The sequence below is a fragment of the Oncorhynchus mykiss genome, chromosome 21 (genome assembly GCF_013265735.2).
Source record: "Oncorhynchus mykiss isolate Arlee chromosome 21, USDA_OmykA_1.1, whole genome shotgun sequence".
In the NCBI taxonomy this organism is placed as follows: Eukaryota; Metazoa; Chordata; class Actinopteri; order Salmoniformes; family Salmonidae; genus Oncorhynchus; species Oncorhynchus mykiss.
Genome location: NC_048585.1, coordinates 14,870,881 through 14,898,599, shown reverse-complemented (window position 1 = coordinate 14,898,599; position 27,719 = coordinate 14,870,881). Strand labels below are relative to the sequence as shown.

The window sequence follows — 27,719 nt, the reverse complement described above, 5'->3', positions numbered from 1 at the left end:
CCCATGCTGACTCTCCCAGATATCCATCCATGCTGACTCTCCCAGATATCCTCCCATGCTGACTCTCCCAGATATCCTCCCATGCCCACATTCCAGGCTGTAATCATTAGCACACACAGTCATTTGAGAGAACCAGGTCTTAACAGACTGTCATTTGAGAGAACCAAGGTTAAACAGACTGTCATTTGAGAGAACCAGGGTTAAACAGACTGTCATTTGAGAGAACCAGGTCTTAACAGACTGTCATTTGAGAGAACCAGGTCTTAACAGACTGTCATTTGAGAGAACCAGGGTTAAACAGACTGTCATTTGAGAGAACCAGGGCTAAACAGACTGTCATTTGAGAGAACCAGGTCTTAACAGACTGTCATTTGAGAGAACCAGGTCTTAACAGACTGTCATTTGAGAGAACCAGGTCTTAACAGACTGTCATTTGAGAGAACCAGGTCTTAACAGACTGTCATTTGAGAGAACCAGGTCTTAACAGACTGTCATTTGAGAGAACCAGGTCTTAACAGCTAGGTTGGTTATTACTGCGTTGTCGGAACTAGAAGCACAAGCATTTCACTACACTCGCATTAACATCTGCTAACCATGTGTATGTGACAGGTAAAATTTGATTTGATTTGAATTGAGCCAGTGGAGTGATAATGGATTTGGCTGGAATGGGAGATGCCAAGGCCATGGAATGAGTTATTCCCCACAGTCAGTCAGAGTCTATAGTCTATCCCTGGATGTCTGATTCCTCTAGTGTTGGGTTCATGTTACTCTAATGACGAGGGATGTAGTGATGTCTGATTCCTCTAGTGTTGGGTTCATGTTACTCTAGTGACTAGGGATGTAGTGATGTCTGATTCCTCTAGTGTTGGGTCCATGTTACTCTAATGACTAGGGATGTAGTGATGTCTGATTCCTCTAGTGTTGGGTTCATGTTACTCTAGTGACTAGGGATGTAGTGATGTCTGATTCCTCTAGTGTTGGGTTCATGTTACTCTAAAGACGAGGGATGTTGTGATGTTATGTTACACCCATGACTTGGGCCAGGCGTTTGGCATGACCATGTGGTCCTTTGTATCTCAGTTGGTAGAGCATGGTGTTTGTAATGCCAGGGTAGTGGATTCCATTCCCCGGACCACCCATGTGTAAAATGTATGCATGCATGACTGACCCCAAACCTTGACCCCAAACAGTCTCTGTATCTGAGACAAGTGTGACCTCTGACGGGGCGGCATGTTAGTGGTTAGAGCGTTGGACTCCCCGTGCTGACAAGGTAAAAATCTGTCATTCTGCCCCTGAACAAGGCAGTTAACCCACTGTTCCTAGGCTGTCATTGAAAATAAGAATTTGTTCTTAACTGACTTGCCTAGTTAAATAAATAAATTGTCATCTAAGCGTATCCGTCTCTCCTCCCTTTCCTCTCTTCTTCTCCTCCCTGTCTCCCAGGTGCCGGGCTACAGACAGGAGCAGGTGGAGAAGGGCCTGAAGCTGTTCGGCCAGCTCATCAACAACAAGGTCTTCCTGCTCTCATTCATCCGCACGCTCGAGTCGCAGCGCGGCTTCTCCATGCGCGACCGCGGCAACGTGGCCTCGCTCATCATGACAATGCTGCAGAGTAAACTGGAGTACGCCACCGATGTCCTCAAGCACCTGCTCTCTGACCTCATCGACCGCAACCTGGAGAGCAAGAACCACCCCAAGCTGCTGCTCCGAAGGTGAGGGGAGAGGGGAGAAGTGTGTGTGTGTGTGTGTGACTCTCGTGGGCCATCTCTGGCCTCATTAAGACAAAGGCCTTGGCTCTGTCCTCACCTCTCTGTGTCTGGGGAGAGGGGTGAGTGACTTCACTTCTACAGAACACCTGCACAAACTCACACACACACTTCTCTATCTCTCTTCATCACTCTCTTCTCTTGCTCTCTTTCTCGCGCTCTCTTCATCACTCTCTTCTCTCGCTCTCTTTCTCTATCTGCGACAGAGTGAATGATTGGGCCCTCACGGAGCTCTTAAGCATTTAAGCTCTGAACAGCCGACTAATGTTAACATCAACGTTGCATTAGCTTTATCCTACACATTAACACTCATAGATTTCCACTCAGTGGTAATGGACAACTGTGGCTGTGGGTTTGCTGTCCCTCTCCAAGCCGTTCTCAATTGATCATTAATACCAATGTTCGTACTTCTTCTCCAACTCTAACTCTCTAGAATGGCTGGTTTATGCTAAAACTAAGAACAGGGTAAAATCCTTATTTACTACATAGTGCAGTACTTTTGGCCAGGGCCCATAGGGTGCCATTTGGGATGCGTCCTTTGAAACTGGACTTTGTCGAATTAGTGTATTAGTCAAGCAGCAAGCCGATCAGCCACGCCTGATCGCTCCATATTCACTGTTTCATGGCGGTGACATGTGGAATTAACTTCAATGACATTGAAATGATCACTTTGTCTCAGAAACATGTACTACTCTGACACGCACATCATTAGAATATAATTACCATTAATTAGCGGAGAATCCAATTAAAAAAAGCTGTAAAAATCCTCACTTGAAAAATAAATGGGATTGTTAAAAGCCTTAGCTACTCCCCGCTCAATCAGCACTTCCCTGTGTGTCAGTCTGTATCATATACACAGTACCACCACTTCAATTCAACACCATATCACCACCTTATATGGTGCTGGAGGTGTTGTGACCATCTCGGTTACCCTTGAAAAAGACGTTGGTCCGTGTGGTCGTTGTATCACACATTTGCTCAGGGTGCTCACTGCTCAGTCAGCCTCCCCAATGATTTGATAGGCATATCGTAAATGAATTTAATCTTCCTAATTTCAATTGCAAACCTCCCGTCCTCCCTCGGGCGAAATCCTCCTCCCCAATGAAGATAGACACAGATTCCTCTGTTCGCTAGCTGTTCACTAACATGGGAGCGTATTGAGCGTATCGTTGTGTCAGAAAATGAACCGCATATTCACATCATGAAGGAGACGTTTAACAGAGACATCTTGGATGCGGCATTTGATTAATGCTGTATGGGCAAGGCATGATTAATCGCACCCAGAGCTTCCGGAGCCATTACCAGGCAGTAAACTCCTTCAATCCCAAATGAAACAATACTACAGTACTTACTATAGAATTCTGTAGTATAGTGTAGAATATTATACTAAACGATGTAGTGTCACTTGATCGTGTATAGTACTTACTATAGAATGTTGTAGTATACTGCAGAATACTATAATAAATACTACAGTTTTATCTGAAAAGAAACACTGTAGTAAATATTTGAGTAATGTCTACAGTATATATGCAAATACTAGTGTATTTAATTTGCATATAACCTGCCCAATCCCCTCCCCAAAATCCCAATTTGTGCCACCCATAAGTGAGAAACCTACATGCCAAATACAGACCATATATTGTGTTCCCTACAGGTTATAGAAAAGAGCAGAAGCTCTGAACTCTCTGTTCAGACCACAGTCCTCTCTACCTAAAGGTTGTGGAAAATGTGATCTTTAAGTATTTGTCCAGTAGGTTGCCTCAAGGCGAAAGCCCCCACTCCTATATCAAAGACAATAAAACAAAAACACTATAGTAAAAAATACATTAATGTCAGCAAAACACTACAGTAAATATTACAGTATAATACAGTCTGTAAAAACAATACTGGACCTACCAGACTAGAGGGGCTAGCTGCTGGAACACTACCAGACTAGAGGGGCTATCTGCTGGAACACTATCAGACTAGAGGGGCTAGCTGCTGGAACACTGTCAGACTAGAGGGGCTAGCTGCTGGAACACTGTCAGACTAGAGGGGCTAGCTGCTGGAACACTACCAGACTAGAGGGGCTAGCTGCTGGAACACTGTCAGACTAGAGGGGCTAGCTGCTGGAACACTGTCAGACTAGAGGGGCTAGCTGCTGGAACACTGTCAGACTAGAGGGGCTAGCTGCTGGAACACTGTCAGACTAGAGGGGCTAGCTGCTGGAACACTACCAGACTAGAGGGGCTAGCTGCTGGAACACTGTCCGACTAGAGGGGCTAGCTGCTGGAACACTGTCAGACTAGAGGGGCTAGCTGCTGGAACACTGTCAGACTAGAGGGGCTAGCTGCTGGAACACTGTCAGACTAGAGGGGCTAGCTGCTGGAACACTGTCAGACTAGAGGGGCTAGCTGCTGGAACACTACCAAACTAGAGGGGCTAGCTGCTGGAACACTGTCAGACTAGAGGGGCTATCTGGTGGAACACTATCAGACTAGAGGGGCTAGCTGCTGGAACACTGTCAGACTAGAGGGGCTAGCTGCTGGAACACTGTCAGACTAGAGGGGCTAGCTGCTTGAACACTGTCAGACTAGAGGGGCTAGCTGCTGGAACACTGTCAGACTAGAGGGGCTAGCTGCTGGAACACTGTCAGACTAGAGGGGCTAGCTGCTGGAACACTATCAGACTAGAGGGGCTAGCTGCTGGAACACTGTCAGACTAGAGGGGCTAGCTGCTGGAACACTGTCAGACTAGAGGGGCTAGCTGCTGGAACACTACCAGACTAGAGGGGCTAGCTGCTGGAACACTATCAGACTAGAGGGGCTAGCTGCTGGAACACTGTCAAACTAGAGGGGCTAGCTGCTGTAACACTGCCAGACTAGAGGGGCTAGCTGCTGGAACACTATCAGACTAGAGGGGCTAGCTGCTGGAACACTACCAGACTAGAGGGGCTAGCTGCTGGAACACTACCAGACTAGAGGGGCTAGCTGCTGGAACACTGTCAAACTAGAGGGGCTAGCTGCTGGAACACTGTCAGACTAGAGGGGCTATCTGCTGGAACACTATCAGACTAGAGGGGCTAGCTGCTGGAACACTGTCAGACTAGAGGGGCTAGCTGCTGGAACACTGTCAGACTAGAGGGGCTAGCTGCTGGAACACTGTCAGACTAGAGGGGCTAGCTGCTGGAACACTGTCAGACTAGAGGGGGTAGCTGCTGGAACACTACCAGACTAGAGGGGCTAGCTGCTGGAACACTACCAGACTAGAGGGGCTAGCTGCTGAAACACTGTCAGACTAGAGGGTCTCTAGGCTGGAACACTGTCAGAGGGAGAGGGACATTCCTTCTCTGATTACTTCGTAACCATCCGTATTTCCAGGCACCATTTTGCTTTTCTTTTGGCCCCATTTGAGTGTTGATAACCTGGTAAATGCAATATTAAACATGCTGTCATTAGGGTGTGGAATTACATTTTCCCTCAGGGGATCATTTATGTTTATTCATTTGATTATAGACTGTGTTACCTACCTACCTACCTAACTAACTAACTAACTAACTAGGTATTTCCATCACATTTCCACTCTAGGCCGTCCCTCACTCTCCCCAGCTTGTATCCGTCAGTCTCTTCACCCACCTCAAACTGTTGCATTGTATTTCTATACGTCTCCAGCATGGCTTCTAACGTCTTCTCACACCATCCTTCAAACCTCTTCCCTTATCCTCTTCTGATCATCCACTCATGCCATCCACAGCCCTCCCTGGCGGGTGTAAACTCCACCTAGCAGTCCTCCAACATCCCAGCATGCCTCTCTGTGTGTCTCTGTGAGGGCCAGCGGTGGGGCGTCACCCTTAGTAATGAGCTAACTGTTAACAGCTAGCGTTAACACACACAGTAACCTCAGTGTGGAGGCTAACTATTAGCTGCTAGCGCTAACACACACAGTCACCCTCAGTGTGAAGGCTAACTTTTAGCCGCTTGTGCTATCACACGTGGCCATCCTCAGTCTGGCTAACCTTTAGCTGCTAGCCCTAACACACAGTCACATACTTCCTGCTTGGCCCTGGATACACGCCCAAAATAGAAGAGACACCCAGACTCACTCAGCTGTGATGGGAAGGCTAAATCTGGGCTCGGAGTAACACCCCCCCCCCCCCCCCCCCCCCCGTCCCGTCCCGTCTCGTCCCTCAATATATCTCTCCCTTTCCCCTCCCTCTGTGTCCTCCCAATCTCCCTCTCTCTCATTGTCTCTCTCCATATCTCTCTCTCTCTCGCTCTATCCATCTATCTCCCGCCCTCTCTCTCTCTCCCCCCCCCCCCGCCTCTGCGCAGGCCATCTCTCTCTCTCTCTCTCTCTCTCTCCCGCCCTCTCTCTCTCTCCTCCCCGCCTCTGCGCAGGCCATCTCTCTCTCTCTCTCTCTCTCATCTATCTCCCGCCCTCTCTCTCTCTCCCCCCCGTCTCTGCGCAGGCCATCTCTCTTTCTCTCTCTTTTCTCTGCCTTTCCCCCTCTTTGCCTTTTTACTTGATTACTAAATCACTGCTCAAAGTGCATAAGCAGGGCATCTCTGGCACTGTGTCCAGACCAGCTTCCCATCACCGCTTCCAAGACAAACTCTCCACCCCTCTCCACCCCTCTCCTCCCCTCTCCTCCACTCTCCTCCACTCTCCACCCGTCTCCTCCACTCTCCACCCCTCTCCTCCACTCTCCACCCCTCTCCTCCACTCTCCACCCCTCTCCTCCACTCTCCTCCACTCTCCACCCCTCTCCTCCACTCCACTCTCCTCTCCTCCTCCACTCTCCACCACTCTCCACCCCTCTCCTCCCCTCTCCTCCTCTCTCCACCCCTCTCCTCCACTCTCCACCCCTCTCCTCCACTCTCCTCCACTCTCCACCCGTCTCCTCCACTCTCCACCCCTCTCCTCCACTCCACTCTCCTCCTCCACTCTCCACCCATCTCCTCCACTCTCCACCCCTCTCCTCCACTCTCCACCCCTCTCCTCCACTCTCCTCCACTCTCCACCCCTCTCCTCCACTCTCCTCCATTCTCCTCCACTCTCCTCTCCTCCACTCCACTCTCCTCTCCTCCTCCACTCTCCACCCCTCTCCTCCACTCTCCACCCCTCTCCTCCCCTCTCCATTCTCCTCTCCTCCACTCTCCATTCTCCTCTCCTCCATTCTCCTCCACTCTCCTCTCCTCCACTCTCCTCTCCCGCCTTTCTCTACATCCCCATCTGCCCGTCTCAACCTCAGCTGAGGCACACCACCAGGCAAACTAACTAACGAGAGACTTCCACAACCATCTGTCGCATTTCTGCGCCCTCCTCTGTCAGCCCCCTCTCCTTCCTCCACCCCCCCACCCCCTGCTTACACCCTCTCATTCTCTCTTCATGCATACTGAAATAGCTGCTGAACCTTTTCCACGGCTCAGATTTCTTTCATCCATCTATGATATAATATATCATTTTAAAAATCGGGGCTACTATTATTTCCTTTAACCAGCAACCGTCCATCTGCATCTCCTGATGCACACACACACACACACACACACACACACACACACACACACACACACACACACACACACACACACACACACTGATAATAATCAGTAGGAGTTAAAGGTCCTCTGATTATACTGTGAGGATTATCTCAGTAGTGCTAGTAAGAAGACGTCAGCCTGAGCACTGAGACTGGTTCTACGTCCCAAATTGTACCCTATTCCCTATGGAGTGCACTACTTATGATCAGGGATGAGGTCGTGAAAAAAGTAGTGCAAAAGTAGTGCTCTATAAAGGACATAGGGTGCCATTGGGTACGCAGCCTGTGCTCTGCGTCAGACAGCCAATCTTCTCCCCAGGAGCCCGAGTGGGAAACTGAAATCATTTCTGACTTCATGCTGTGGTGCTTTAACACGTGGGATTGGAGGAAGGGGGCGTGGCTAGCAGCAGAGCTACAACGTAGCTGCGTGTTTGGTTAACAGAGAAAAGGCTTGTGACCCCCACTTGGCCCAGAGGAGGGTAGGGTGAAAAACATCACTGAGAATCCTGTCCTTTAACATCTTATTGATTTCAAGAGCTTATCTATCACAATCAATAACACCCTAGGACGATATGGTATACAGAACCCTCATTAATGACCTCTGGTGTCAAAACTCTGTTTGTAAGCCACATCTGTTGTTTCAGCACCCATGGTTTAGATTATCATGATCAGTGCGATGCCAGATGCCTGTAAAGAAATGTCTGTGGGATGAGTGGGAGAGCTGTGAAGATACATTGAGCGTTAAGCCTCCGTTTTATAGAGCGTCGCTCTGCACGACATACTAATGCGTCCCATCGGATCTGCAATCCAGGAATTCTCTGGTTCCCATGTCACGTGCAGAGGCAAAACGACTGCTCGGTAACCAGGGGAAACTAAGTACCAACAAGTTGACTTGGTTGACTGGGTGCCAAGCAGGCACACTACTTCATGCCAACATGCAATATCACAGAGCATTACAGCCATGTTAACTTATCAGTAACGTTACTGATACGTTGTAGAGATGTGGCAGTCGAGACGAGGTTGAGGAGGTTGTTGGACCGTTGTGGACATGTTAAGTACAGCAGCCCTTCATCCCATCTTCCCTATAGGCAGGGCTTGGATAGAGGATGGACATTTGGACTCCCTGTGGGGCCGTGCCAAAACAGATCATTACTGGAGGGCCTGGCACGCACTGACAAAAAAAAACACAAACACACACAGTTACACAGTTACACACACCTTTCTGAACACGTTCTTTATGAACACACACACACACACATAAAATAACAAAAAGAGGAGAAAACGCGGGAGCTGAAAGAGGAGATAAAGACTCAAGTCATTCTGTTATTCTTCCATTTTACTGAGACCCCTCCCTCCCTCTCCAAGTCATTCTGTTATTCTTGTCTTTTACTGAGACCCCTCCCTCTCCAAGTCATTCTGTTATTCTGTTATTCTTTAATTTTACTGAGACCCCTCCTCCCTCCCTCTCCAAGTCATTCTGTTATTCTTGTCTTTTACTGAGACCCCTCCTCCCTCCCTCTCCAAGTCATTCTGTTATTCTTGTCTTTTACTGAGACCCCTCTCTCCCTCTCCAAGTCATTCTGTTATTCTTCCATTTTACTGAGACCCCTCCCTCCCTCTCCAAGTCATTCTGTTATTCTTGTCTTTTACTGAGACCCCTCCCTCCCTCTCCAAGTCATTCTGTTATTCTTGTCTTTTACTGAGACCCCTCCCTCTCCAAGTCATTCTGTTATTCTTGTCTTTTACTGAGACCCCTCCCTCTCCAAGTCATTCTGTTATTCTTGTCTTTTACTGAGACCCCTCCCTCCCTCTCCAAGTCATTATGTTATTCTTGTCTTTTACTGAGACCCCTCCCTCCATCTCCAAGTCATTCTGTTATTCTTCCATTTTACTGAGACCCCTCCCTCCCTCTCCAAGTCATTCTGTTATTCTTGTCTTTTACTGAGACCCCTCCCTCCATCTCCAAGTCATTCTGTTATTCTTCCATTTTACTGAGACCCCTCCCTCCCTCCCTCTCCAAGTCATTCTGTTATTCTTGTCTTTTACTGAGACCCCTCCCTCCATCTCCAAGTCATTTCTTCTCCACCTCTCCCTTTTACACTCTCTTTTCATCCCTTTGATTGATGTGCTGAATTTGTCTACATGGAGACCATTTGGATGTGTGAATGATTACAAGTAAGGGGACAGGGTCTGAGGGGAGAGGAGGGAGAGAGAATGAGGGAGTGGAGGGGAGGAATAGAGTGAGGGACACATGAAAGGAAAGATGAAACGTGACCTCCCTGACCCCTGGAGCCGAGGACTCTCTTGGCCGCCGCACCAACATAAAAATGCGGGCGCAAGCAGAGCAGGATGTTAATCCCATCCAGGTGTTGTGCCAATTCTGGTTGGCAGGGGGTGCCAGGCCCGGCCTATTGGCACAGCGGGCACAATCCTCCATCTCTAATTGCGATGGTCCTCCTAAGAGGTGCCAGGAGGGCTCTGAGTGGAGGGAAGAGGAGGGCTCTGAGTGGAGGGGCCAGGAGGGCTCTGAGAGGAGGGGCCAGGAGGGCTCTGAGTGGAGGGGCCAGGAGGGCTCTGAGAGGAGGGGCCAGGAGGGCTCTGAGTGGAGGGGCCAGGAGGGCTCTGAGTGGAGGGGCCAGGAGGGCTCTGAGAGGAGGGGCCAGGAGGGCTCTGAGAGGATGGGCCAGGAGGGCTCTGAGAGGAGGGGCCAGGAGGGCTCTGAGAGGAAGGGCCAGGAGGGCTCTGAGTGGAAGGGCCAGGAGGGCTCTGAGTGGAGAGGCCAGGAGGGCTCTGAGAGGAGGGGCCAGGAGGGCTCTGAGTGGAGGGGCCAGGAGGGCTCTGAGTGGAGGGGCCAGGGGGGCTCTGAGTGGAGGGGCCAGGAGGGCTCTGAGAGGAGGGGCCAGGAGGGCTCTGAGAGGATGGGGCCAGGTTGAGGCTGCAGGTGGCAACCGAATGACACAGGGGGCAAGGGGGCGTGCACACACACACAATGGCCTAATCCTGAAATATTGATGCCTGTGGCCATGCCTCATTGAGGTGGTGGTGGGGGGGGGTGGGGGGGGGGGTTCTTGGCAGATTACCCACCACACAGGAGCCAGAGACGTGTCAAAGGATATCCGATCCCCGCCTCTCGCCTTTCAGACCCTGCTGTTTGTTATTGTGCACATGAATATTATCCATTCACACGGTATGGCCGCCTGTGGTAGCCCAGTGAACGGTGCCCCGATTAGTCCCGCCAGCGGAGCGCCCACTGGCACGAGAGACCGGACATAACAGAGAGAGAAAGAGAGCAGGGCGATGGATGTGTGCAGTCACTTTCTATTGTAATGTGATGTGCTGTGTCGTCCCAGACAGTGGGTGTGAATGGGCTAAGGAGGGAGAGGTTAATAATGAGGCCAGTATTATTACAGGCCCTTCTAATGACATCAATCCCAATGGGATCAAATAAAGGTTTTAATTGCTTTCTCTTCTATTAAGACCCCAGCGTAGCTTAGGTGCCCTTGGCGTGCCTGAATATAAAAGGCATCGGCAGTAAGATTGGGGGCCTTTAGAAGTGAGAGCCAAAAATGTTTTTTTGCAATGATGTTTTTGTAACAAAAGCCCCTATTCATTACAACAGTCCTGGTTTTGTGGGGAATTTGATGATCATATTGAGTATTTGTGATGGTTGTGAGGGATGGCATGTTGATGGAATGTCTCTGTTGATTTCAGGACGGAGTCTGTGGCAGAGAAAATGCTGACCAACTGGTTCACCTTCCTGCTATACAAGTTCCTAAAGGTCAATGTCTGCATACACTTCACTCTGATACATTCTGCTTTGCTCACCCATTCAGCTCCTCTAGCTTCATGTCTGTGAGAGTGTAATATGGTAAAGTGTGTGTGTGTGTGTGTGTCTGTGTGTCTGTCCGTGGGCGTTTGTCCATGTCTGTGAATGTGTGCGTGTGTTTGTTTGTTTGTGTGGACGTGTCCCCACAAGAATAGTCCCCACAAGAATAGTAAAAAATAGTAACATTTTGTTAGTCCCCACAGGGTAAAATGCTGTTTCTAGGGGGTTTAGGGTTAAGGTTAGAATTAGTATTGGCATTACAATTAGGTTTAGGGTTATGAAATGGCATTACAATTAGGTTTAGGGTTAGGAAATGGCATTACAATTAGGTTTAGGGTTATGAAATGGCATTACAATTAGGTTTAGGGTTAGGAAATGGCATTACAATTAGGTTTAGGGTTAGGAAATGGCATTACAATTAGGTTTAGGGTTAGGAAATGGCATTACAATTAGGTTTAGGGTTAGGAAATGGCATTACAATTAGGTTTAGGGTTAGGAAATGGCATTACAATTAGGTTTAGGGTTATGAAATGGCATTACAATTAGGTTTAGGGTTAGGAAATGGCATTACAATTAGGTTTAGGGTTAGGAAATGGCATTACAATTAGGTTTAGGGTTATGAAATGGCATTACAATTAGGTTTAGGATTAGGAAATCGGGTTCGTGTTAGAGTTAGGGTTAGGAGCTATGGTTAAATTTCTGGTTAAGGTTATATTTTTGACACCAATCTCTGTCTCTGTCTGTCTGTCTGTCTCTCTGTCTCTCTGTCTCTCTGTCTCTCTGTCTGTCTCTCTCTATGTCTCTGTCTCTCACTCTCTGTCTCTGTCTGTCTCTCTCTCTGTCTGTCTGTCTGTCTCTCACCATCCCTCTCTACACAGGAGTGTGCTGGCGAGCCCCTCTTCTCCCTCTTCTGTGCCATCAAGCAGCAGATGGAAAAGGGGCCTATAGACTCTATCACTGGCGAGGCGCGCTACTCGCTCAGCGAGGATAAGCTCATCAGACAGCAAATCGACTACAAGATGCTGGTAAGGGTCTGGGGTAGGAACTGGGCTGGGGTAGGAACTGCATTTTGTGGGGTGGGGAGGGGAAGGAAGGGGTTTTGGACATGGTAACACCCAGCCACCCGCCTCCTTTCACGCCTGACTGGAAGAGGGCTCACTGACCTCACTTTCTTTTAGAGACTGGAACTGACAGAGGGAGGAGGCGAGGAAGAGGGGGGAGGAGGCGAGGAAGAGGGGGGAGGAGGCGAGGAAGAGGGGGAAGGAGGCGAGGAAGGGGGGGGGGCGAGGAAGAGGGGGGAGGAGGCAGGGAAAAGGAGGGAGTGTGTTAGAGATCAGGTAAGGGGGGGGGGGCGAGGAAGAGGGGGGAGGAGGCGAGGAAGAGGGGGAGGAGGCGAGGAAGAGGGGGAGGAGGCCAGGAAGACTGGTTGTTTCCCGGGTCTCTCTTTCTGTTCTACTCTCTGATCACCTTCATTCCTCTCCTCCACCACTGTGACCTGAGCTGACTGAGGGAAGACAAGACACCCAGCCAGGCAGTTTGTTACTACCTCAATGTCTCTGTAAGACAAATCAAACCCTTCCCAGGAAACATACAGTGTGGCTCAGATAGCCTGGAGAGCAATAGAGTTATTTCAGTTGGCCGTGAGAAACAGTATCTCTGTCTCAATCAATCTAGAAGGATTGATGATGGAGTGGCCCTTTTACAACATGTAATTATCTGCTCAACGATAGAGGTCTAGAATTGTACTGGGAACAGCATGGGACCATGAAGTATTTTATTTTCTCTTTCTTATGTAAATGGCCTCCTTCTTTCCCTTGGACCATGTAATTACATCTGGCGAGAGCCTCAATTGCGTAGATGATGATGATGATGATGATGATGGCTGATGTATTCACTGTGAATGATAATAACCGTGCGATAATAATTAGCTTGTTAACCACTCATCGACTCAAGGTAGCCATGCCGTGTCAGACTGGCCCCCCCTGGGAGGCCAGTTTCTCTGAATACCCATTTCTATTACAGGGAAGACTTTCACCAGACTTGACAGGTACAGAATGGCCTCTTTCAAACCTGATATCCAACGACCACGCCATAGTTGAATTATTGTCATCCCACAGAATGTGTCTCCATCTCCAATATAATTATCAGCCGAGACACAGCACACCTGAATCCCATCAACTCCTGATGTGGTTCTCTATTCTATAGAAAAACTACCTGTCCCTGTTCCCTACAGGTGCTGAACTGTACTCCTATTGTAATAGCAGGAGTATAACTCCAAGTCTTGTCCCTGTTCTCTACAGGTGGTGAACTGCATCCACCCGGACAATGAGAAGAGCCCTGAGATCCAGGTGAAGGTGTTGAACTGTGACTCCATCAGCCAGGTGAAGGAAAAGATCCTGGACGCCATATACAAGAACGTTCCCCACTCCCACCGACAGAAAGCCTCTGACATGGACCTAGGTAAGATCCCCGTTCATTAGGGCACTCTGTAGCAAAATGTTATGCAATGGAAAACGGAAACATTCCTTATTGGAAATCCGTTCGGGACCGTTTTGTGCCGGGTGAATACAAGTCTGATCAGTCAATGAGCCCCTTTTTCTACAGCAACCATATACCGGTACAAAACAGCAACCATATACCAGTACAAAACAGCAACCATATACCGGTACAAAACAGCAACCATATACCAGTACAAAACAGCAACCATATACCGGTACAAAACAGCAACCATATACCGGTACAAAACAGCAACCATATACCGGTACAAAACAGCAACCATATACCGGTACAAAACAGCAACCATATACCGGTACAAAACAGCAACCATATACCGGTACAAAACAGCAACCATATACCGGTACAAAACAGCAACCATATACCGGTACAAAACAGCAACCATATACCGGTACAAAACAGCAACCATATACCGGTACAAAACAGCAACCATATACCGGTACAAAACAGCAACCATATACCGGTACAAAACAGCAACCATATACCGGTACAAAACAGCAACCATATACCAGTACAAAACAGCAACCATATACCGGTACAAAACAGCAACCATATACCGGTACAAAACAGCAACCATATACCGGTACAAAACAGCAACCATATACCGGTACAAAACAGCAACCATATACCGGTACAAAACAGCAACCATATACCGGTACAAAACAGCAACCATATACCGGTACAAAACAGCAACCATATACCGGTACAAAACAGCAACCATATACCGGTACAAAACAGCAACCATATACCGGTACAAAACAGCAACCATATACCGGTACAAAACAGCAACCATATACCGGTACAAAACAGCAACCATATACCGGTACAAAACAGCAACCATATACCGGTACAAAACAGCAACCATATACCGGTACAAAACAGCAACCATATACCGGTACAAAACAGCAACCATATACCGGTACAAAACAGCAACCATATACCGGTACAAAACAGCAACCATATACCGGTACAAAACAGCAACCATATACCGGTACAAAACAGCAACCATATACCGGTACAAAACAGCAACCATATACCGGTACAAAACAGCAACCATATACCGGTACAAAACAGCAACCATATACCGGTACAAAACAGCAACCATATACCGGTACAAAACAGCAACCATATACCGGTACAAAACAGCAACCATATACCGGTACAAAACAGCAACCATATACCGGTACAAAACAGCAACCATATACCGGTACAAAACAGCAACCATATACCAGTACAAAACAGCAACCATATACCGGTACAAAACAGCAACCATATACCAGTACAAATGGAGAAAATGTTCCCTGAAGTTGAAAAGGTTAACACCTGGAATTATTATTGCAAATATATATTGTATTTTCTGTTTTTAATTGACGAACATTGAGTTTTCCATCACGTGGACAAATCGGTGTTGATGAGTCTTCAGTTATTGAACATGTGGAGGCCATTGTGAGAGTTCTTGTGTTCCTCCACACCAGGGATGTTAAACTCATTCCAGAGGGCTTAGTGTCTTCTGCTTTTTGATTTCTCCTTTCAATTAAGTCTTAGACAACCAGGTGAGGGGAGTTCCTTACTAATTAGTGACCTTAATTCATCACTCTGGTACAAGGGAGGAGCGAGAAACTCGCAGCCACTCGGCCCTCCGTGGAATGAGTTTGACACCTGTGATCTACACCCATTGATTCTCAAGACTTCTTCTTCAAATTACAGTAGTGTTCAGAGAGACTCAACACCAGCCTCCCTGCATAGATCTCAGGAGAGTTGAGTCCAGCAGACCTCTTCTCTGGCTCCTAAGTCTGGTGCTGTGTGATTGTTCTCTTCCCTCTCTGACTCCCCATCGATCCAGCCCTGTTGACCACAATCTGACTCACATGATTGATCAAGTAATCAATGGAGAGGCTCTCAGATCCCCAAACCTCCTCAATCTTATTTTTTTTTTCCTGTGAAACTTTCGAAGAAATCTGCCTTCTTTTCTTTCTCTCCAGCTTTCTCTTCTTCTCTCATTCTTTCTTACTTCCTGTTCTCAGTAGACTGGGTTGTCATTTTCTTCAGTATAACAACACTACCTCAACAACCTTCACTCTGCAGTCTCACAACACTACCTCAATAACCTTCACTACTTCCCCCTCAGCAGTATGACAACACTACCTCAGTAACCTTCACTACTTCCCCCTCAGCAGTATGACAACACTACCTCAACAACCTTCACTACTTCCCCCTCTGCAGTATGACAACACTACCTCAACAACCTTCACTACTTCCCCCTCTGCAGTATGACAACACTACCTCAACAACCTTCACTACTACCCCCTCTGCAGTATGACAACACTACCTCAACAACCTTCACTACTTCCCCCTTCTGCAGTATGACAACACTACCTCAACAACCTTCACTCTGCAGTCTCACAACACTACCTCAACAACCTTCACTACTTCCCCCTCTGCAGTATGACAACACTACCTCAATAACCTTCACTACTTCCCCCTCTGCAGTATGACAACACTACCTCAACAACCTTCACTACTTCCCCCCTCTGCAGTATGACAACACTACCTCAACCTTCACTACTTCCCACTCTGCAGTATGACAACACTACCTCAACCTTCACTACTTCCCCCTCTGCAGTATGACAACACTACCTCAACAACCTTCACTGCTTCCCCCTCTGCAGTATGACAACACTACCTCAACAACCTTCACTGCTTCCCCCTCTGCAGTATGACAACACTACCTCAACAACCTTAACCTTCACTGTAGGAGCTCCGATGTTCTAGAATCCCTCCACTCCCCAAAGCCTTTATCTACAACACTGGGCTCCACACAGAGACCTGGGAGGATTGGGATATAGGGGCAATCTCATCTTACTCTGGTTTTCTCCAAATTCATCCTTTCTTTCCTCTCCTTTTTTCCAATTCCCTCTCTCCTCTTCCTTTGGTTTGTTTACTCTGGCCCAACTGGAGACTCAGGTCATTTGCATGTTGATGGAAAGATGTACAGTACAGAGAGAAAACAATAGGAGGCTTTGTGTTTCCTGGAGATTTCTGATGCCAAAGTTGTTCTCCGCACCCCTCCTAGGACGTGTTTCATCATCTGCCCTGTGATTGCTGCTTTGTTGGTCTATTTGTGATTGGAATAGGAGATGACAGTGACCGACGCCAGGCGGGAACAACACCGACACAGTGACACATTCTTATATAAACTCAAATGCGGCAAACAAAAGAATATCACCTCCTTGTTTGTTTTCCACAGTATATTTTATTTTCATTATAATGTGAGGGAATACAGTGGTGGGGTTTCTCTACAGTGGTGAGGGTGGTGGGCTATTTCGTATGTCTTTGGGGTGGCGTATCTGTTGGAGGTGGTGTTGTATCTCGAGTGTGTGCGGTGGTATGGTTTCTCTTGAAGGGTGCTGTGGTTGGATTACTCTTTAGGATGCTTTGGTGGGGTATCTCCTGAGGGTGCAACGGTGTGGTATTTCTAGCTGAGACTGAAAGTCCAGCTGAATGGGGTAGCAGTGGTGTGGTTTCTCCTGCCCTAGCTAGTTCCCAGTAATGACAATAAGAGACAGTTCAGCAGGGGTTTAGCGCTGGTCGATGGTGGAGAGCACTCAGCGTGGGGGCCAGGGGCCCGCCACAGATGAAAGAGGAAGTAGGGACCTTGGCTAGCAGTGGTAATCACATCCATCGATCGAGAGGGCCCAGCGAAGGCCCCCGATCCGCTCTCTATCAAAAAGCAGAGTGGGTGATTAATTTCCCTTCCTTTCTTTTCCCTCTTTCTTCTTGTCCTCCCTCTCGTTCTCTCTTGCTACTAACACTCGTTGTCACACTCGTTCTACTTCTCGGTATCGCTACTTTGTGGCCTGGGAATCTCATGCTGGCCTCAAAGGAAGGATTCCAGGAACTCCAGATCTGTTTCCCTGTAGCCACTCCCCTTCTCTTCCCACCATCCAGACATACATGGCTCCTGCAGAACCAGTGTATATGTGTCGCAGGTTGACATTCACTGTCATGAATCTTGCCCTGGAGGCAGAAATTAGCAATTCTTCACTACACGGGCCATCTAGAAAGTCAAAACTGGCTATATTGTAAAAATAGGTTTAAAATCAGATTTGATGACTTTGTGGCTGTGTCAGTCAGTGACCACTCTACAGAGCTGCCACCAGGGAAAGATTCATGACAATAAATGCCAACCTGCGTGTGTGACATCAAAGGAGTGTACAAAAAGAGAGCGTGACATGGATTCACTATGTGATAGTGATCACTGCATCTTGTGGAAAAGGTCATTCTGAGCAGGCTGGATATAAATCTCTCTTTCTCCCTGTAGTGCCCTAACCTGTCTTTACCTTTGCCCCCTCACAGAGTGGCGCCAGGGCAGAGGTCAGCGTACGATCCTGATGGACGAAGACCTCTCTACCAAGATTGAGAGCGACTGGAAGAGACTCAACATGCTTGCTCACTACCAGGTACACGCATCACTATCTAGAACAGTTAACCCACTGTTTCAAGGCCGTCATTGAAAATAAGAATTTGTTATTAACTGACTTGCCCAGTTAAATAAAGGTGTGTGTGTGTGTGTGTGTGTGTATATATATATATATTTTTTTACATATCTACATTCTGACTTACGACCAGTTATATGCATCACTATCTAGAACACACATATCTATACAACCAGGTACATGCATCACTATCTAGAACACACATATCTATACAACCAGGTACATGCATCACTATCTAGAACACACATATCTATACGACCAGGTACACGCATCACTATCTAGAACACACATATCTATACGACCAGGTACACGCATCACTATCTAGAACACACATATCTATACTACAAGGGACATGCATATCTAGAGGTGGAGTCATACCCATGTTCACTCAGGACAGAGAGGGTAGAAGTATAATTCATTGTATTTCTATAGGGTACACTGATCCGTAATGGAGAAGATTGAAGATAACTCCCAATACGCTGTACAGAAGGGACTGGTGATTTGCTAGTGTACCAACAAAGCCTGTTTGAGACAAGCAAAATGGATGATTGGAATGAACTGTAGTTTGTTTTCCCCTCCAGTGTGTATTTGCAATATCAGAACTAAACTATTCCCTCTCATAGTGTATAATACAGTGTTTCCATGTAAATATTATGCTGCATAGTGTTCAGTTTGAGGTAAACCGATGGTCCAGATTAGGCTCTAACTATTAGAGTATCCACTTCCAGGTAAATACATGTTTGAGATGATTGACTTCCAGGTACTACCATAATGGTACACTAGATAAATTCATATTGCACACTCACTCACAGGTAAACTCACTCCACCTGAGTGTCATTCCATTTCCAGGTAAACTTTTGCAGCTAATCAGCCAGTCAAAATGCTGGCTCAACCTCATAAATGTTTCATCAAATAGATTACCCTGTAAAGGTCTCTTTGCAAAACACACACACACACCACTCACGGCTCTTTTCTCAAATAGACCTCCTGATCTCATCAGACGGAGCCGGAGGGAGATTTGTGTTTTGAGTTTGTTTATTTGTTTAACTGATTCTATCTATACCGCCTGCCTCACCATATCTCCCGCCTCCCTCCTCCCTCCTCCCTCGCTCCTCCAGCCTTCTGAGTTCAAGAGTCATCAGCAGCTGTCTTTGTTGTCTCTGTTTCCAAACGCCGCCATTCGACAGACAGACAGCACCTTTACCCACTGCCACATGTATTTCCCCCCAAACACTGAAGGAAACAGGAACTCATTAAAAATCAGACTTTGATTAGAACTCTGCAAGTCAGAGTTGACGGTAGGAAAGCACCTAAACTAGTATTACAAGAGTAAAAGTACCAAAGAGACTAGAGAGGCTTCACAAGATGTCTACGCACGCAACCTGACAGTATTGCACACGTGTTGTGTCCGATCATGTTGGTTTAGGTTGTTGACGCGTAGGACTGATGATGCCGTTGGATCAGTCAGGCAGAATGTTTTTCAGAGTCGCGTATCAGTCCGTTTCAATAATGTCTGATGGCCGCAGACAAAGGGAAGAGGAAGAAGAGGCAGAATTCTGTTTTAGCAGGCTTAAAAGCCTCTGCCAAGCTATTGAATGAACACGCACATCCTTTGACAGTTCTAAATGGACTATGTTGATTTCTCCAGCCAATAGACTAATAGACTAATACATGGCACCGAAGAACATGACTGACGTTTTACATTCTCCCAACCAATTGTGCAATTTTGTACATTTTTGTGTATGTTTTGTGTAACTTATTTTTTTACTTATTGTGTATGTTGCTGCTACCGTCTCTTATGGCGGAAAATAACTTCTGGACATCAGAACAGCGATTGTTCATCTCGGACTGGAAGAAACTGTTTCCTTTAACGAGTCCGACGAGAAGGAAATCCTGCTTTCACCGGAACAGGCTCAGATCCACGCCTTTTGCATGAAGAAAAGACGCCGGAAAAGGGGATAATGAATATTTTGCACGCCCTATTTTTCAGTTTTTTATTTGTTAAAAAAGTTTGAAATATCCAATAAATGTCGTTCCACTTCATGATTGTGTCCCACTTGTTGTTGATTCTTCACAAAAAAATACAGTTTTATATCTTTATGTTTGAAGCCTGAAATGTGGCAAAAGGTCGCAAAGTTCAAGGGGGCCGAATACTTTCGCAAGGCACTGTACATATCCCAACCAGAAGCCATGGATTACAGGCAACATTCTCATCTAGCTAAAGACTAGAGCTGCTGCATTCAAGGAGTGGGAGACCTATCCGGACGCTTATAAGAAATCCTGCTATGCCCTCAGACGAACCATCAAACTCTGACGCTCGTCGGATGCGGCAGGGCTTGAAACTATTATGGACTACAAAGGGAAACCCAGACGCGAGCTGCCCAGTGACGCGAGCCTACCAGACGAGCTAAATGCTTTTTATGCTTGCTTCAAGGCAATCAACACTGAAGCATGCACGAGAGCACCAGCTGTTCTGGATGACTGTGTGATAACCCTCTCGGTAGCTGATGTGAACAAAACCTTTAAAGCCGCTGGGCCAGACGGATTACCAGGACGTGTACTCAAAGCATGCGCAGACCAACTGTCAAGTGTCTTCACTGACATGTTCAACCTCTCCCTGACTGAGTCTGTAATACCTATGTGTTTCAAGTAGACCACCATAGTCCCTGTGCCCAAGGAAGCGGAGGTAACCTGCCTAAATTATTACCGCCCGTGGCACTCACGTTGGTAGCCATCAAGTGCTTTGAAAGGCTGGTCATGGCTCACATCAACAGCATCCTCCAGGACACCCTAGACCCACTCCAATTTGCATACCACCCCAACAGATCCACAGATGACATAATCTCAATCGCACTCCACACCGCCCTTTCTCACCTGGACAAAAGGAACACACATGTGAGAATGCTGTTCACCGACTACAGCTCAACGTTCAACACCATAGTGCCCACGAAGCTCATCACTAAGCTAAGGACTCTGGGACTAAACACCTCCAACTGCAACTGAATCCTGGACTTCCTGATGGGCTGTCCCCAGGTGGTAAGAGTAGGCAACAATACGTCTGCCAGGCTGATCCTTAACACTGGGGCCCCTCAGGGGTGTGTACTTAGTCCCCTCCTGTATTCCTTGTTCACCCACGACTGGATGGACAAACACAACTCCAACACCATCATTAAGTTTGCTGACGACACAACATTGATCACCGACAACGATGAGACGGCCTATAGGGAGGAGGTCAGAGAACTGGCAGTGTGGTGCCAGGACAACAACCTCTCCCTCAATGTGAGCAAGACAAAGGAGTTGATCGTGGATTACAGGAAAAGTCGGGCCGAACAGTGTCCACATCATCAACAAACTATAATAGTCCAAACATACCAAGACAGTCATGAAGAGGGCACAACAAAACCTTTTTCCCCTCAGGAGACTGAAAAGATTTGGCATGGGCCCCCAGATCCTCAAAAGGTTCTACAGCTACACCATCGAGAGCATCCTGACCGGTTGCATCACCGCCTGGTATGGCAACTGCTCGGCATCTAACTATAAGGCGCTACAGAGGGTAGTGCAAACGGCCCAGTGCATAACTGGGGCCAAGCTTCCTGCCATCCAGGACCTATATAATAGGCGGTGTCAAAAAGGAAAGCCCATAAAATTGTCAGACTCCAGCCATCCAAGTTATAGACCGTTTTCTCTGCTACCGCACGGCAAGCGGTACCGGAGCGCCAAGTCTAGGACCGAGAGGCTCCTTAACAGCTTCTACCCCCAAGCCATTATACTGCTGAACAATTCATAATTATCTATTTACATTGACCCCCCCTTTGTACACTGCTGCTACTCGCTGTTTGTTTGTTACCTATGCATAGTCACTTTGCCCCCACCTAGATGTACATATTACCTCAACTAGCCTTTACCCCTGCAAACTGACTCGGTACCGTTGCCCCTGTATATAGCCTCATTATTCTTATTGTGTTACTTTTTATTATGACTTTTTATTTTAGCCTTCTTGGTAAATATTTTCCTCTTCTTGAACTGCACTGGTTAGGGGCTTGTAAGTCAGCATTTCACAGTAAAGTCTACACTTTTGGTTAAGGGCTTGTAAGTCAGCATTTCACAGTAAAGTCTACACTGTTGGTTAAGGGCTTGTAAGTAAGCATTTCAACAGTAAAGTCTACACTGTTGGTTAAGGGCTTGTAAGTAAGCATTTCAACAGTAAAGTCTACACTGTTGGTTAAGGGCTTGTATTCAGCATTTCAACAGTAAAGTCTACACTGTTGGTTAAGGGCTTGTATTCAGCATTTCAACAGTAAAGTCTACACTGTTGGTTAAGGGCTTGTAAGTAAGCATTTCACAGTAAAGTCTACACTGTTGGTTAAGGGCTTGTAAGTCAGCATTTCACAGTAAAGTCTACACTGTTGGTTAAGGGTTTGTAAGTAAGCATTTCAACAGTAAAGTCTACACTGTTGGTTAAGGGCTTGTAAGTCAGCATTTCAACAGTAAAGTCTACACTGTTGGTTAAGGGCTTGTAAGTAAGCATTTCAACAGTAAAGTCTACACTGTTGGTTAAGGGCTTGTAAGTCAGCATTTCAACAGTAAAGTCTACACTGTTGGTTTTGGGCTTGTAAGTCAGCATTTCAACAGTAAAGTCTACACTGTTGGTTAAGGGCTTGTAAGTCAGCATTTCAACAGTAAAGTCTACACTGTTGGTTAAGGGCTTGTAAGTCAGCATTTCAACAGTAAGGTCTACACTGTTGGTTAAGGGCTTGTAAGTCAGCATTTCAACAGTAAAGTCTACACTGTTGGTTAAGGGCTTGTAAGTAAGCATTTCACAGTAAAGTCTACACTGTTGGTTAAGGGTTTGTAAGTCAGCATTTCAACAGTAAAGTCTACACTGTTGGTTAAGGGCTTGTATTCAGCATTTCAACAGTAAAGTCTACACTGTTGGTTAAGGGCTTGTAAGTAAGCATTTCACAGTAAAGTCTACACTGTTGGTTAAGGGCTTGTAAGTCAGCATTTCACAGTAAAGTCTACACTGTTGGTTAAGGGTTTGTAAGTAAGCATTTCAACAGTAAAGTCTACACTGTTGGTTAAGGGCTTGTAAGTCAGCATTTCAACAGTAAAGTCTACACTGTTGGTTAAGGGCTTGTAAGTAAGCATTTCAACAGTAAAGTCTACACTGTTGGTTAAGGGCTTGTAAGTCAGCATTTCAACAGTAAAGTCTACACTGTTGGTTTTGGGCTTGTAAGTCAGCATTTCAACAGTAAAGTCTACACTGTTGGTTAAGGGCTTGTAAGTCAGCATTTCAACAGTAAAGTCTACACTGTTGGTTAAGGGCTTGTAAGTCAGCATTTCAACAGTAAGGTCTACACTGTTGGTTAAGGGCTTGTAAGTCAGCATTTCAACAGTAAAGTCTACACTGTTGGTTAAGGGCTTGTAAGTCAGCATTTCAACAGTAAGGTCTACACTGTTGGTTAAGGGCTTGTATTCAGCATTTCAACAGTAAAGTCTACACTGTTGGTTAAGGGCTTGTAAGTCAGCATTTCAACAGTAAGGTCTACACTGTTGGTTAAGGGCTTGTATTCAGCATTTCACAGTAAAGTCTACACTGTTGGTTAAGGGCTTGTAAGTCAGCATTTCAACAGTAAAGTCTACACTGTTGGTTAAGGGCTTGTAAGTAAGCATTTCACAGTAAAGTCTACACTGTTGGTTAAGGGCTTGTAAGTCAGCATTTCAACAGTAAAGTCTACACTGTTGGTTAAGGGCTTGTATTCAGCATTTCACAGTAAGGTCTACACTGTTGGTTAAGGGCTTGTAAGTCAGCATTTCAACAGTAAAGTCTACACTGTTGGTTAAGGGCTTGTAAGTAAGCATTTCACAGTAAAGTCTACACTGTTGGTTAAGGGCTTGTAAGTCAGCATTTCAACAGTAAAGTCTACACTGTTGGTTAAGGGCTTGTAAGTAAGCATTTCACAGTAAAGTCTACACTGTTGGTTAAGGGCTTGTAAGTCAGCATTTCAACAGTAAAGTCTACACTGTTGGTTAAGGGCTTGTAAGTAAGCATTTCAACAGTAAGGTCTACACTGTTGGTTAAGGGCTTGTATTCAGCATTTCAACAGTAAAGTCTACACTGTTGGTTAAGGGCTTGTAAGTAAGCATTTCAACAGTAAGGTCTACACTGTTGGTTAAGGGCTTGTATTCAGCATTTCAACAGTAAAGTCTACACTGTTGGTTAAGGGCTTGTAAGTAAGCATTTCAACAGTAAGGTCTACACTGTTGGTTAAGGGCTTGTAAGTCAGCATTTCAACAGTAAGGTCTACACTGTTGGTTAAGGGCTTGTATTCAGCATTTCAACAGTAAAGTCTACACTGTTGGTTAAGGGCTTGTATTCAGCATTTCAACAGTAAAGTCTACACTGGTTGTATTCGGTGAATTTGGCAAATAAGGTTTGATTTGATTTTGATTTGATGTTCTGAGCAAAAGAGCAAAGTCGGTTTTAGATCTCAAAACAGTCATTAGATTAAAAACATAAATGGATGTTCAGTTTGAAATCCCCTACAAAGGTAGAAAATATATTGAGTGATTGTTATCTTCAGATGCAGCATCCTTTCATGTAGACACAGTACAATCAGAGTTGATCAGGACCCTAGACAGTACAATCAGAGTTGATCAGGACCCTAGACAGTACAATCAGAGTTGATCAGGACCCTAGACAGTACAATCAGAGTTGATCAGGACCTTAGACAGTACAATCAGAGTTTATCAGGACCTTAGGCAGTACAATCAGAGTTGATCAGGACCCTAGACAGTACAATCAGGGTTGATCAGGACCCTAGACAGTACAATCAGAGTTGATCAGGACCCTAGACAGTACAATCAGAGTTGATCAGGACCTTAGACAGTACAATCAGAGTTGATCAGGACCCTAGACAGTACAATCAGAGTTGATCAGGACCCTAGACAGTACAATCAGAGTTTATCAGGACCTTAGGCAGTACAATCAGAGTTGATCAGGACCCTAGACAGTACAATCAGGGTTGATCAGGACCCTAGACAGTACAATCAGAGTTGATCAGGACCCTAGACAGTACAATCAGAGTTGATCAGGACCTTAGACAGTACAATCAGAGTTGATCAGGACCCTAGACAGTACAATCAGAGTTGATCAGGACCCTAGACAGTACAATCAGAGTTGATCAGGACCTTAGACAGTACAATCAGAGTTTATCAGGACCTTAGGCAGTACAATCAGAGTTGATCAGGACCCTAGACAGTACAATCAGAGTTGATCAGGACCCTAGACAGTACAATCAGGGTTGATCAGGACCTTAGACAGTACAATCAGAGTTGATCAGGACCCTAGACAGTACAATCAGAGTTGATCAGGATCCTAGACAGTACAATCAGGGTTGATCAGGACCCTAGACAGTACAGTCAGGGTTGATCAGGACCCTAGACAGTACAATCAGGATTGATCAGGACCCTAGATAGTACAATCAGGGTTGATCAGGATCCTAGACAGTACAATCAGGGTTGATCAGGACCCTAGACAGTACAATCAGGGTTGATCAGGACCCTAGACAGTACAATCAGGGTTGATCAGGACCCTAGACCGTACAATCAGGGTTGATCAGGACCCTAGACAGTACAATCAGGGTTGATCAGGACCCTAGACAGTATAATCAGGGTTGCAAAATTCTGGTACCTTTCCCAAAATTCCCTGGTTTTCCAAGAATTCCAGGTTAGAGGATTCATGTATTCCCTCGTAATTTTAAGAATTTTCCAACCAGGATTTCTGGAAAACTGGGGAATTTGGGGAAATTCACAGGAATTTTGCGACCCTAGATGCAATGTTTTTAGTGTTTGAATCTTCCATTGTAGGATTACAGCTTTCGTTCAGACAATAGAATAGAATAGAAAACAGCATTGTCCAAGAAAAGCAAAATGTTAATTCAGAAGAAGTGAACTCTGTTTACTCTATTTCTATAGCTACAGCACACTCATAGGGGGGGATCAAAAATACCCAGCAATACACCGTTCAGAAAACATTTGGAAAAGGGCAGTTCTCACACCCGATTATCATTGCTCCTATCCCCCTGTAGAACCAGCAGTGATGACGATCAGTAGAGAGACTATTGCTTTTGTAGTCATGACTTTCTCCCTCCTCTCCAACTTATTGGCTCTGACCCGATAACCTGTGACCCCTGTAATAGACTGGGCCTGTCAGAGCACTTCCAGGTCATTACAGAGGACTGAATAGACACCCCAGAAGTAATCAGCCGAGGGAGGGAGGGAGGGTGGATTAAAGACAGGGAGATGACCAACAAAGGGCAGGCGGTCGTAACGCCATGGCAACTCTCTGTCTGAGCAGAGGAGAGGAGTTAAGATCTGATGTGCTCCACTCAGATGTCCATCTGTCTTCACATTCATAGGGAGTTTTACACACTAGACCACAGGCATTAACATAGGTGGACACACATGCTCAGAACACACACATACAGTATGTCCAGCTCCATTCCAGACATGGACAACATGACACTATTTTAAATATGCAAACACACACACACGCGCGTGCGCACACGCAAACCTTCACCTGGACATACACCAGACAAGCCAGTCATATGTACACCTCGCATGAACAGACAGTGACAGACAGACAGACAGACAGACAGACAGACAACCCCATTATGACAAATCCTGCTGATTGGTACATTCCCTTATTGGCAACCGTCCCTCCAGCGAGCCGGAATGATGGACCGGTGGAAATAGGAACGGAGCGACGCTCGCTTGCTCCTTATGGTGTAAATAATGTGGGCACCTAAGCCAGCAGCCCTCCAAATGAGCTTTCCGGGGGGGGGGGGGGGGGGGGGGGGTCTGCCTGCCGCATGACGCTTAAATGAAATGTCACGGCGGCGAGTGGGATGTCGTGGGTGTGGTGGTCGAGACAGCGAGGTAGAATGGATTAGAAGCCTGATTGGAAACCGGAATGAGATAATGAAGACAGAAGTGAATTCAGTTTTCAGCTGGGGAGGGGAAGGAGGGGGAAGGCAGGGTGCGTTCTCCTTGACAAAAAAAAGACTCAGACACTCAAAGCCTGTTAGAGGGAGTGAGGGAGGAGGGAGGAAAGGGAGTGAGGAGGGAGGAGAGTGGGATGTAAGGAGGAAAGGAGGGGGACTGGAAACATCCCGCAGATTCACACTCATCCCACTCCAAAACGTTCCTCTCATCATTTTACCAAACTAACATTAGATTACGTTATATTTGAATGATGTATTACCTCGTGGCGATTATCTACTGTCTACATCAGTCATTTGTTCACTTTGGGTCCAACAGGTCAGTTTATATGACGTAGATTTTGTACAACACCATCGTTAGTGGAAGAGATTACCCACTTATATATTATGAATGTCTTGGTGACCTAGTAAAACATGAATATCATTGATTACTGTCGACTTTGGTCAGACAGATTTCCCCTCTTGACAGCCTCCAGAAGTCCCACGTCTGTCTTGTTATAATGGAATACAGAAATATGGAATATAGAATGGGATCAAAGCGCACTCTGAATGGAATTAGACTCTGCTAACTGTCATCCTAATGGGTTGTTATGAATA

The 27,719-nt window shown here is 46.4% G+C and overlaps 1 protein-coding gene across 2 annotated transcripts in view; it reads left to right on the top strand.

Annotated features, from left to right (window-relative positions):
- The window catches only part of LOC110510810 (plexin-A4-like), a 482,439-nt gene that overhangs the window by 412,364 nt on the left and 42,356 nt on the right, over positions 1-27,719 (top strand). For both annotated transcript variants that reach the window (XM_036957067.1, XM_036957066.1), the window contains exons 22-26: positions 1,444-1,712; positions 10,996-11,062; positions 11,989-12,135; positions 13,411-13,570; positions 17,981-18,084. In XM_036957067.1, coding sequence (XP_036812962.1) covers positions 1,444-1,712; positions 10,996-11,062; positions 11,989-12,135; positions 13,411-13,570; positions 17,981-18,084 — 747 coding nt within the window. The remainder of the gene's footprint in view (positions 1-1,443; positions 1,713-10,995; positions 11,063-11,988; positions 12,136-13,410; positions 13,571-17,980; positions 18,085-27,719) is intronic.